We start from the raw sequence: 13,357 nt of genomic DNA, 5'->3' as shown, positions 1-13,357 counted from the left end.
ACCGACTGAAAACTGACAAACTTAAACTTAAGGGCATCCTTTAGTCTTGCAAGACCATGGATCTGCACCTGGAAAGTCTTCACTCTCCAGGGTGCAGGCCTGGGCAGGGTTGTATGGAAGACCAGCAGTTGCCCATGCTGCAAGTCTCCCCTCTCCACGACACCAATGTTGTCCAAGGGAAGGGCATTAGGACCCATACAGCTTGGCACCAGTGTCATCGCAGAGTAATGTGTGATTAAGTGATTAACTCCTTGCTCAAGGACACAACACGCTCCCTCAGCTGGGGCTCAAACTCACGACCTTCAGGTCGCTAGTCCAATGCCTTAACCACTTGGCCATGTGCCCACAAAACTGACAAAAACCACGTAATTATAACATAGTTACAACAGTGCAAAGCAATACCATAATTTGATAAGAACAGACCATGGGCACGGTAAAAGTCTCAAAGTCTCTCGAAAGTCCCATCATCTCACGCAGACAGTGACCTCCAGTGCCGCAAACTTGCTGATGCAGCATCCTGGAAGCATCCAACCAGCTCTCCGACACCGAGCACCGAGCACCATCTCTGCCGAGAGCTTCGACCCTGGCCTCGGCAACAAGCAAAGCCGAGGATTTGGGGCCTTCCCCTCCGGAGATTCTCGATCACACAGTAGCAGCAGCAGCGAAGTGGGCATTTCAGAAGTTTCTCCAGGTGGTCCTCTGTGCTTCTCACGGCTGTCTCCATCAAATCAGGATTGTGCACGGCTCCTTAGTTAACACATACAATATCATTCGGAACGGCCGCGCGCGCTGTGTCGCACCACCATCTTCTCCTCCCTCCCTCCTTCCATATTAATTCTGAACAAGGAATTATTCAATTTATTAAAATGGATTCAAGAATGGCTGATGGATAAATAATAGACTGTTATGTTAGCAAACACCTGAAAGCAATTAAAGGGAATGGGAGAATTCAAGGTGTAATCTTACAGACAAAAAGGCGTTCTGGACAGACCATGAAATACATCTTTGTTTATACGTGCAAAACAAGTGCATTAAATTTTCATGCTATGCTCACCTTCACATGTGACTCTATTGACACCACTGTCTGCAAGAGGTTTGTACGTTCTCCCCATGACCACATAGCTTTCATCCAGGTGCTCCCAGCAGAATTGATACTGGGTCGGTGGTACTGTAAAGTGTTATGCTAACCACTATGCTACCATGCTATATGTATATGAGCATAACCTAAAGATAATAATTGAACTGGTTTTGCACTTATAAACAAAGACATATTTGACAGTCTGTCCAGAAGACCTTTTCATTCTTAAACTAAAGCTGTAATGCATCAACTACTGCTCTGAGTAATTGCTGAAGCTCATAATGCAAAAATTCTGATTCATAAAGGTGCATTTTGGTGTTATAGCAAGATACCAGAATGCACAAAATTACATGTAATCTTGGTGATTAAAACAAGCTCACAAGACATACAGAAACAAAAGGCGATTAACCACATAAAAAGACACAGATGATGCATGCAGCCACATTCTTGTCTAATGGAGAAAGTGTGAGAAAATACTAAATTGCCTGAATGCAATCACAAATACCACAGACAGTTACAACTAATTAAATGGATGACATTGATAGTCAATGGACAGTATTGTTTTTCATGTTTGATCTGAGATTGGAAATCACTATAGAAGCCATAGATGCTATACTGGAACTAGAAAAGATAAGAAAATAACTGTACTAATGGGCTGCAGATAAAATTTAAGAATTAACCAAAGATTATGGAGGTAGAAACAGAGGTTTGTGTACACATCTAGTGAGAGTACAAAGAAAGGGATATGTTTATGTTACAACAGAAACAAGCATTTAAAAAATTACTGGTGAGATAAATGAAGGATTACTTCATGTGTCAGGGACACTTATCAGCTCTGACAAGAATCAGCAAAGCTTTTCAAGTTTATACAAACAGTACTACTCCTTTGTAATGGAATATGCATGAGTTATTGCCAATGCATTTAGCAAGGGAATTAAAGGGAAATTCTAGAAACTTTAACAGAATAATGAATAATTGAGTATTTCACATATGTTCATTCTCTTATTTGAAAATACAGATACGTTGCTTACATCTGCCTTGCTGTTGAGTTACGTAGGTTTTACACTTCTAAAATTTTCCACATTGCACTGCGACAGAAGAATTGCAGTGTATGCCAGAATGGAAAGTATGCTGTCTCGCCACATGACAAGAAGTTTTTTTTTTAGTCCTTCATATATTGTAAAATTTCTCCATTTATTGTTATTCTGCTAGAGAGCAGACATTTTAGGTAGAATTATTTTTAACAATCAAAGTAGCTGAAATAAACAAAAATGATGTTTCTATTCAATTCCTGATCTCTTTTGTAAATACTTCAGAGAAAAGATGTAAAGTTAGAGACTAATTAGTTAATTTCAATTGTAATCTGTTAACTGTAGATTTCATTGAGACAGTTGGGTGGAGGCAGCTGTTTAGCATCATCTGACTGCCAAATTACAGACCAGATCACTATTGTTCTTATACGATAGAAGATTTGATTTCCATAAATTAAATTAGAAGGATCTTATTTGAAGTATTAAAGGGTTCAAAACATCATTTGTAAAAGAACAAAATTACATTACCCCTTCATTTTTTCAGTTATCTCTGGTTAATATAACAAACCATTCAAAGATAAAAATTGCTATCCTTTTGTTTTTTTAATTCTTTTACAGTCATTAAATATTTAACAAAACATTGTTTTCTTGAGGATTTTTTCAATAGGGAAGTATGATTTGTGTGAAAAGAATCTACATAAATACTTTAAAAATGTAAGGGTTTAGCAGAAGTCAAACTTATCCATTTTAGCGGCTGGTTGTGTTGAACTGATCAAAGTATTTGGTTGTTGGAACATTCACATAGACCTCATTTTTGAGAAATCTCTCCCTGAAAACAAAAATCAAACAAACAATCATTTAATTTCATTTGTGAGCCAGTTGCCTATAATACACATGCTTAGAAGTTCATTCCTCCCTGGAGGTATTGTGCACACCATGTAGACTTCACAGGATTATTATACTCTGCTTCAGACGTTTATTACATTTAAGCTAATGGGCACCATAATTTCTGCTTCTGTTCAAATCGAGATGAAAAAGCTGTGAAACTGTCCATAGCTTTGCAGTGCCAATTTCTTTTCAATGGGGAAAATTACATAAATTTGGTTTGTTTACTTATTTTCAGATATATTAACAAAATCATTATTTTTCTTAACTATATTATGAATCCTCCCATATAGACTAGAAATATGCCCATATTAATGTCTGTGCGATAGTCCTCTTACTTGTCTTGACATACTGGATTAATCGGCACCATAGAACCATAGAACCATAGAAACTACAGCACAGAAACAGGCCCTTTGGCCCTTCTTGGCTGTGCCGAACCATTTTCTGCTTAGTCCCACTGACCTGCACACGGACCATATCCCTCCATACACCTCCCATCCAATTTATTCTTAAATGTTAAAAAAGAACCCGCATTTACCACCTCGTCTGGCAGCTCATTCCATACTCCCACCACTCTCTGTGTGAAGAAGCCCCCCCAATGTTCCCTTTAAACTTTTCCCCCCTCACCCTTAACCCACGTCCTCTGGTTTTTTTCTGCCCTTGCCTCAGTGGAAAAAGCCTGCTTGCATTCACTCTATCTATACCCATCATAATTTTATATACCTCTATCAAATCTCCCCTCATTCTTCTACGCTCCAGGGAATAAAGTCCTAACCTATTCAACCTTTCTCTGTAACTGAGTTTCTCAAGTCCCGGCAACATCCTTGTAAACCTTCTCTGCACTCTTTCAACCTTATTTATATCCTTCCTGTAATTTGGTGACCAAAACTGAACACAATACTCCAGATTCGGCCTCACCAATGTCTTATACAACCTCATCATAACATTCCAGCTCTTATACTCAATACTACGATTAATAAAGGCCAATGTACCAAAATCTCTCTTTACGACCCTATCTACCTGTGATGACACTTTTAGGGAATTTTGTATCTGTGTACGGGGTCTTTCTTTTGTTACATTTAAAATGGCGATTTTGTTATGTTAATCTGTGGAATGCGGCTTTGTTGTGTTTTAATGCTGCAGAGAGTTTGCGCTAGCAGCTTATTGTGGTTTAGAGGGTGATAAGAGGGTGCTATTAGCCAATGGGTGGTTATGTATCGTTTTGTTTTCGGATGCCATGCTGTATGATATGACTGTGGACTGAGTTTTGGCGGGGAGTCGGGAGGAGAGACGAGGAGGACGGCGGACGTGCGGAGAGGCTCCGGTCGATCACTTCGGGTGGTCCCGAGCCGTGGGTTGACGGAATTCGGGTGGTCATCTGACGTCGAATTTGAGCTCCAACGGTAGCGCGCGAAGAACTTGGACTTTGATAAGTGTTGGCGCCTTTTGTTTCCCATTACTTTCCTCTCTGTATCAAATGTATATTAATGCCCTAGAATTAGTAATATCTATAAAGTGTATGTGTTAAAATTTACTGGGTGTGCTGGCTGATGATTGATGTTTGTGATTGATTCGGGCGACGATTGACCCTGAGGGGGCTGTTGAAGCAGGTGCTGGGCGGGATTTCCCCTAGACATTCACGAGCCAATATAACGCAACGTTACATCTGTATTCCCAGATCCCTCTGTTCCACTGCACTCCTCAGTGCCTTACCATTAACCCTGTATGTTCTACGTTGGTTTGTCCTTCAAACTTGCAATACCTCACACTTGTCAGTATTAAACTCTATCTGCCATTTTTCAGCCCATTTTTCCAGCTGGTCCAAGTCCCTCTGTAGGCTCTGAAAACCTTCCTCACTGTCTACTACACCTCCAATCTTTGTACCATCAGCAAACTTGCTGATCCAATTTACCACATTATCATCCAGATCATTGATATAGATGACAAATAACAATGGACCCAGCACTGATCCCTGTGGCACACCACTAGTCACAGGCCTCCACTCAGAGAAGCAATTTTCTACCACCACTCTCTGGCTTCTTCCATCGAGCCAATGTCCAATCCAATTTACCACCTCTCCATGTATACCTAGCGACTGAATTTTCCTAACTGACCTCCCATGCGGGACCTTGTCAAAGGCCTTACTGAAGTCCATGTAGACAATATCCACTGCCTTCCCTCATCCACTTTCCTGGTAACCTCCTCGAAAAACTCCAACAGATTGGTCAAACATGACCTACCACGCACAAAGCCATGTTGACTCTCCCTAATAAGCCCGTCTATCCAAATGCTTGTAGACACAACTATTAAGTCTTCAGTGTACAAAATAGGTTAGATAATAAGCCCATAAGACAAAGGACCAGAAGTAGGCCAAGTGGTCTATCAAGTCTGCTCCGTCATTTGAATGGCTAATTTATTATACCTCTTAACCCCATTCTCCTGCCTTCTCAATAACTTTTGATGCCCTTACTAATCAAGAACCTATCAACCTGCACTTTAAATATACCCAGATGGCATGGACTCCAAAGCCATCCGTGGTAATAAATTCCACAGATTCATATCCTCTGGCTAAAGAAGTTCCTCCACATTTCTATTTTAAAGGGATTTTCTTGTATTCTGAGGCTGTGCTCTCTGGTCCATCAGTAAATTATGAAATATCTTACAGATTTAGGAACATATACAAAAGTGCGCCAATGGGCCAATTCACCAATAAAATTAATTTTCCCTTGGCCTCTTTGGAAAAGCCTTGAACTACAACAGCAGCTTCACCGACAACAGTGTACCCCTTCTCCATGAGCTTATCATATTCTACACGTGTTTCGAACAGAAGGGAATTAGAATGTCACCATCCATCCTGACTATCTCCAATGCATCTGGGCTCATAGTCACCATTACTGACACAAGATCATTTGTCCAGAGAATAAGCCTGTTGAAAGTGGCTGGCTCAGATTGTGTCTCTGACCATGCCTTTAGATCCTACAGAGATGAGCTAGCAGGGCTATGTGCAGAAATTTTTAACTTCTGTCTGCTTCAATCTGAGGTTCTTACTTGCTTTAAGATTACCACTATCATCCAGGTATCTAAGAAAAACAAGGTAATGTGCCTTAAAGGCTACTGCCCAGTAGCTCTGAGAAACTGGTCAGTAACATGAGAGGACACAGCTTTAAGGTGCTTGGGAGTAGGTACAGAGGATAAGTCAGGGTTAAGTTTTTTTACGCAGAGAGTGGTGAGTGTGTGGAATGGGCTGCTGGCGATGATGGTGGGAGGCAGATACAATAGGGTCTTTTAAGAGGGTCCTGGATAGGTACATGGAGCTTAGAAAAATAGAAGACTATGGGTAACCAGAGGTAATTTCTAAAGTAAGTACATGTTTGGCACAGCATTGTGGGCTGAAGAGCCTGTGTTGTGTTGTAGGTTTTCTATGTTTCTATGATCATGACACACATTAACTTCAGCCTCCCAGACAACCCTGACCCACTGCAATTTGCCTCCAACCAAACTATATCTATGGTAGAAGTTATTTCCCTAGCTCTATACTCATCCTTAAAGCGTCTGAACGGTGATGACATGTATGTTAGACTGCCGTATATTGATTACAGTCCTGCATTCAAATATTCCAAGCAAACTCATCTCCAAACTCCTTAACCTGAAATTCTACACCACCATTTGCAACTGGAGTGACCCCCTGACAACAGACTGCAATCAGTAAGGATTGGCGGCAACACCTCCACCATAATTATTCCGAACATTTGCACCTCACATGGCTGTGCCTTCAACCCACTACTCTGCTCCCTATACACTCGTGACTCTGTAGCCAGACTCTAACACCACCTACAGGTTTGCAAATAATACCACTATAGTGGGCCCCATTTCAAATAATGATCAACCTGAGTACAGGAAGGAAATGGCCTAGTGACATGGTGTCATAATAACAATCACTGCCTCGTGATAGCAAAACAAACGAGTTGGTCATTGACTTCAGGAAGGAGCTCACTGCATATGCCTCTGTTTACCTCAATGGTGCTGAGGCCAAGAGGGTTGAGAGTTTCAAGTTCCTAGGAGTAAACATCACCAACAGCTTGTCCTTGTGCAACCACGTTGTTGCCACTGCCAAGAAAGCTCACCAGTGTCTCTACTTCCTCAGAAGACTAAAAAAATTTGGCATCCCTGCTTTGACCCTCACCAATTTTTATCAATCTACCACTGAAAAGCATCCTATCTGGATGCATGGTGGTTTAATATGGCAACTGCTCTGCCCATAATTGCAAGAAACTTCAGAAAGTTGTGGACACAACTCAACACATCACAGAAACCAGCCTCACCTCTGTAGGCTCTGTCTACACTTCTTGCTGCCTTGGTAAAGCAAAGATCTCACTCACCTCAGACATTCTCTATCTTCCACTTTTCAACATAATTGTATAAGGGCTAAGAGTGTTGTAAAAGCAAGTCTGAAGGCTTTGTGTGTCAATGCAAGGAGCATTCGTAACAAGGTGGATGAATTGAATGTGCAGATAGTTATTAATGAATATGATATAGTTGGGATCACAGAGACATGGCTCCAGGGTGACCAAAGATGGGAGCTCAACATTCAGGGATGTTCAATATTCAGGAGGGATAGACATGAAAGAAAAGGAGGTGGGTGGCATTGCTGGTTAGAGAGGAGATTAACACAATAGAAAGGAAGGACATTAGCTGGGAGGATGTGCAATCGATATGGGTAGAGCTGCATAACACTAAGGGGCAGAAAACTCTCGTGGGAGTTGTGTACAGGCCACCTAACAGTAGTGGTGAGGTTGGGGATGGCATTAAACAGGAAATTAGAAATGCATGCAAGAAAGGAGCAGTAGTTATAATGGGTGACTTCAATCTACATATAGATTGGGTGAACGAAATTGGTAAGGGTGCTGAGGAAGAGGATTTCTTGGCATGTATGCGGGATGGTTTTCTGAACCGACATGTCAAGGAACCAACCAGAGAGCAGGCCATTCTAGACTGGGTGTTGAGCAATGAGGAAGGGTTAGTTAGTAATCTTGTCATGCGAGGCCCCTTGGGTAAGAGTGACCATAATATGGTGGAATTCTTCATTAAGATGGAGAGTGATATAGTTAATTCAGTAACAAAGGTTTTGAACTTAAAGAAGGGTAACTTTGAAGGTATGAGACGTGAATTAGCTAAGATAGACTGGCAAATGATACTTTCAAGGGTTGATGGTGGATATGCAATGGCAAGCATTTAAAGATCGCATGGATGAACTACAACAATTGTTCATCCCAGTTTGGCAAAAGAATAAACCAGGGAAGGTAATGCAGCCATGGCTGACAAGGGAAATTAGGGATAGTATCAATTCCAAAGAAGAAACATACAAATTAGCCAGAAAAAAGCGGCACACCTGAGGACTGGGAGAAATTCAGAGTCCAGCAGAGGAGGGCAAAGGGCTTAATTAGGAAAGGGAAAAAAGATTATGAGAGAAAGCTGGCAGGGAATGTAAAAACTGACTGGAAAAGCTTTTATAGATATGTGAAAAGAAAAAGATTGGTTAAGACAAATGTAAGTCCCCTACAGTCAGAAACAGGTGAATTAATCATGGGAACAAGGACATGGAAGACCAATTGAATAACTACTTTGGTTCTGTCTTCACTAAGGAGGACATAAATAATCTTCTGGAAATAGTAGGGGACCGAGGGTCTAGTGAGATTGAGGAACTGAGGGAAATAAATGTTAGCAGGGAAGTGGTGTTAGGTAAATTGAAGGCAGATAAATCCCCAGGGCCAGATGGTCTGCATCCCAGAGAGCTTAAGGAAGTAGCACAAGAAATAGTGGATGCATTAGTAATAATTTTTCAAAACTCTTTAGATTCTGGATTAGTTCCTGAGGATCGGAGGGTGGCTAACGTAACCCGGCTTTTTAAAAAAGGAGGGAGAGAGAAACCAGGGAATTATAGACCAGTAAGCCTGATATCGGTGGTGGGGAAAATGCTAGAGTCAGTTACCAAAGATGTGATAACAGCACATTTGGAAAGCCGTGAAATCATCGGACAAAGTCAGCATGGATTTGTGAAAGGAAAATCATGTCTGACGAATCTCATAGAATTTTTTGAGGATATAACTAGTAGAGTGGATAGGGGAGAACCAGTGGATGTGGTATATTTGGATTTTCAGAAGACTTTTGACAAGGTCCTACACAGGAGATTAGTGTGCAAACTTAAAGCACATGGTATTGGGGGTATAGTATTGATGTGGATAGAGAATTGGTTGGCAGACAGGAAGCAAAGAGTGGGAATAAACAGGACCTTTTCAGAATGGCAGGCAGTGACTAGTGGGGTACCGCAAGGCTCAGTGCTGAGACCCCAGTTGTTTACAATATATATTAATGACTTAGACGAGGGAATTAAATGCAGCATCTCCAAGTTTGCGGACGACACGAAGCTAGGCGACAGTGTTAGCTGTGAGGAGGATGCTAAGAGGATGCAGGGTGACTTGGATAGGTTAGGTGAGTGGGAAAATTCATGGCAGATGCAATTTAATGTGGATAAATGTGAGGTTATCCACTTTGGTGGCAAGAACAGGAAAACAGATTATTATCTGAATGGAAGCCGATTAGGAAAAGGGGAGGTGCAATGAGACCTGGGTGTCATTGTACACCGTCATTGAAAGTGGGCATGCAGGTACAGCAGGCGGTGAAAAAGGCAAATGGTATGCTGGCATTCATAGCAAGAGGATTCGAGTACAGGAGCAGGGAGGTACTACTGCAGTTGTACAAGGCCTTGGTGAGACCACACCTGGAGTATTGTGTGCAGTTTTGGTCCCCTAATCTGAGGAAAGACATTCTTGCCAAAGAGGGAGTACAAAGAAGGTTCACCAAATTGATTCCTGGGATGGCAGGACTTTCATACAATGAAAGACTGGATCGACTGGGCTTATACTCTCTGGAATTTAGAAGATTGAAGGGGTATCTTATTGAAACGTATAAAATTCTAAAGGGATTGGACAGGCTAGATGCAGGAAGATTGTTCCCGATGTTGGAGAAGTCCAGAACGAGGGGTCACAGTTTGAGGATAAAGGGGAAGCCTTTTAGGACCGAGGTGAGGAAAAACTTCTTCACAAAGAGAGTGGTGAATCTGTGGAATTCTCTGCCACAGGAAACAGTTGAGGCCAGTTCATTGGCATATTTAAGAGGGAGTTAGATATGGTCCTTGTGGCTAAAGGGATTAGGGGGTATGGAGAAAAGGCAGGTACAGGGTTCTGAGTTGGATGATCAGCCATGATCATTCTGAATGGCAGTGCAGGCTCGAAGGGCCGAATGGCCTACTTCTGCACCTATTTTCTATGTTTCCCTCCTCCCATTAGGCAGAAGATACAAAGGAATGAAAGCGTGCACCACCAGTCTCAAGGGCAGCTTCTATCTGCTATAACTAAGACTATTGAATGGTTCTCTATGATAAGATGGATTGTAGACCTCGCAGTCTACCATGTTCTGACCTTGTACTGTATTATCTACCTGCATTGCACTTTACCTGTAGTGTTACACTTCATTCTGCACTCTTTTATTTTATCTTATACTACCTCAATGCATTGTTTTGATGAATTGAACTGTATGGACGGTATGCAAGACGTGTTTTTCATGCAGATTGGTAGATTAAGGGGCCACTGTAAATGACCGAGACTGTAGGTAAGTGGTAGAATCAGAGGAAGTTGATGGGGATGTGGAAAAAATAAAATGGGATTAGTGTAGAATTAACTTGGTATTCAATGTGGGGTTGATGGGGCAAAACTGTTTCCGTGCTTTTGAATCTATTACACTGATTTCAAAAATAATATTCTTCCTGTTTGTTTCTCTATGAATGTAAGAAGAAAACAGCCAATCTTTGAATTTTCAGGACTTTAGATGTGGATTTAAATCACTCACCGTTCTTTGTGGTTCTTACATAGTAGCATGTTCTGACAATCCATTGCTTTCCGAAGCTGCCGCTGTACTCGCTGTTGCTGCCGTTCAAGAAGCACAGAGGCTCGGGCATCATTGATCCGTAACCTATCCCATTCTGCATTACGCTGACGTTCCTCTTCCTCCAGTCTCTATGTATAGACAAGTAACAATTTTTTTTCTGGTAACTTCCAGCTTTATTTCTCAGTGCAGTTGTGTTAATGTGATTATATTTTTTGATTATTAATAGCTATCAAATAGAAAAAAAAGTGATTGGATTTTCTGTATTCACCTGCATTTTATTTTATGCACCCATCAAAAAAAGAGGGAGTATTAGATTCAAGACCCAAGATTATTTATCCCAGCTATATCAAAATGTACAATGAAATGTTTTGTGTTAACAACCAACACCGACACTAATTAATTCATTTATTATTCCAAATTATTAATAAGTTAATTCAACATTTATTCTTCAGCACAAAAAAATTGATGCCTGCTTTCAGATACCTGTGATTTGTTGAATTTCGTAATTAATACAGTAGCCACCTAATGCAGTGGTCCCCAACCTCCGGGCTGCGGACCGGTACATTGCCGCGAAGAATGCAGCGGTGCAGCGGTAGTTGGAACGCACCCAGCACATCCTTAAGAAAAAAGCCGAAATAAACAAGCTAATTAATTAGGTGCCGCCCAGCACGTAAATGCTGGCCCAGATCAGAGGCACCTAATTAAAGTTGGAAAATTTTCTTGTTGTTGTACATTCGCAGCACAAGTAATACATATTACATGAACTGTCAAATATTCCACAGGCCAAATACTCTCTTAGTGCAGGTAAAAAAATCTTAATAAGCACTCAGCTCTTTACTTATTTATCTTATACAATAAATCTCTCATTTTCTGTAAAAGCCAATTCAAATACTAATGCACTAATCCAGTGGACATCATATGAATTTTTTGCAGGATGAGATATCTTCAAAGTTCAAAATACATCAAAGTATGTATACAGAATACAACTCTGAGATTTGTCCTCCCACAGGCAGCTACGAAGGAAACACCATGGAACCTGTTCAAGAAAGCATCAAACTCCAACGCACGAGAAAAGAACAAATTGTGCAAACAGCAACAAGTGAGCAAACAACACACAGAATATCAAATATCAAACCAGGAGTCCAGTAATATTCAGTTCAGTTCAGTTCAGTTCAGCGCCATGCCGCTGGTCCACTGCAGGCTGCAGGGCCATTCTTTGCCAAAGTGCCCCAGTCCGCATCGATTGTCCCAATCAAACCACTCAAAAACAGCAAAAAACTGAGTAACCATAATCCAAGAACACGTGCCACGTGAACCTCAATGTCCCCCAAAACAAATCCTCAGCCCAGCTGATCAATCCTTCCAACGTGGATGTCTTGCACTATGTGTGAAAGCTAGAACCAAGTTCTGGATTGTAGATGGCATACTTGGAAACCCTTTGGATTCAACCCACTGTCTCTGGTAACCCACAAAATTTAATAAGTTAGTAGGATAGAGATGAACTCAGGGCCCAAGTCCTTCTTCACTTTGTTTCACAGGTAGACGTGCACTAAAGAAATATTCTCACTCTAATACTGAAGACTCCAAATGCAAGGAAAGCAAATATGTGTGTGCTAGAGTGTTTCTGTGTAATAATTTTTGTTTTTTATTAAAAAGACACCAAGATTGGAAGACTAGAATCACATCAAACTTGCTTAATCAAGTCTAAAACTGGCTTGATAAAACCAGGCTAATTATTTGTGCTTTTACTTGTCCTGACAGTTTACTGGAGAATAATGTGTGGTGAAATTTATCCTTTAATTTCTGGAGCTAAATATCTGTAGGAATAGTAAATGCTGACATTGCTGAGGTAGTAACAGAACATCTAGAAAATCATAGAGTTAATATGGTTTTATGAAAGGGAATATGGTTGACAAATTTACTCGAGTTCTTTGGGGATGCAATTATCAAGGTGAATAACAGATGAAATTCATTTGGCATTTAAGAAGACACCAGATAAGGGTGTATAAGTTCGGAGTAATATACTGGCATAGACACTACAAAATATCTAGACAGACCTGGTGATCACGGTATATAAAACAGTAAAAGTTAGCTTGCTGCTACAGCAAGTAATTAGGAAGATAAATGGAATTCTGGCCTTTATTGAAAGAGACATAGCATATAAAAGTAACAAATTTTGATGCAACACCCTAAGAATGCTCATGTGATTAGATCTAGAGTACTGTTTATAGTTTCCATCTCCATTTTTGTGGAAGATTCTGCTTATATTGTAGGCAGTGAAGAGAAGGGGCATGAGGTTTATTTCTGAGATGAAAGGATTGGTGTATCAAGAAGATTAGGCATCTATAGTGTGCATAAATGAAGTGATCTTATAGATATACATTAGATTCAGAAGGGAGTGACAGCGTAGATACTGAGA

General features: G+C 40.8%; 1 protein-coding gene across 2 annotated transcripts in view; it reads right to left on the bottom strand.

Moving 5' to 3' along the window:
- LOC140203358 (RIB43A-like with coiled-coils protein 2) overlaps positions 1 to 13,357 on the bottom strand; it is a 77,584-nt gene continuing 64,227 nt past the window's right edge. For both annotated transcript variants that reach the window (XM_072269403.1, XM_072269402.1), the window contains exons 7-8: positions 10,900 to 11,066; positions 1 to 2,938 (exon numbers count right to left, since the gene is read on the bottom strand). In XM_072269403.1, the coding sequence (XP_072125504.1) occupies positions 2,857 to 2,938; positions 10,900 to 11,066 (249 nt within the window). In that variant the 3' untranslated portion in view covers positions 1 to 2,856. The remainder of the gene's footprint in view (positions 2,939 to 10,899; positions 11,067 to 13,357) is intronic.

The sequence above is a fragment of the Mobula birostris genome, chromosome 9 (genome assembly GCF_030028105.1).
Source record: "Mobula birostris isolate sMobBir1 chromosome 9, sMobBir1.hap1, whole genome shotgun sequence".
Classification (NCBI taxonomy): domain Eukaryota; kingdom Metazoa; phylum Chordata; class Chondrichthyes; order Myliobatiformes; family Myliobatidae; genus Mobula; species Mobula birostris.
Note: the sequence above shows the minus strand (reverse complement) of the source record. Positions and strands in the feature narration are given on the sequence as shown.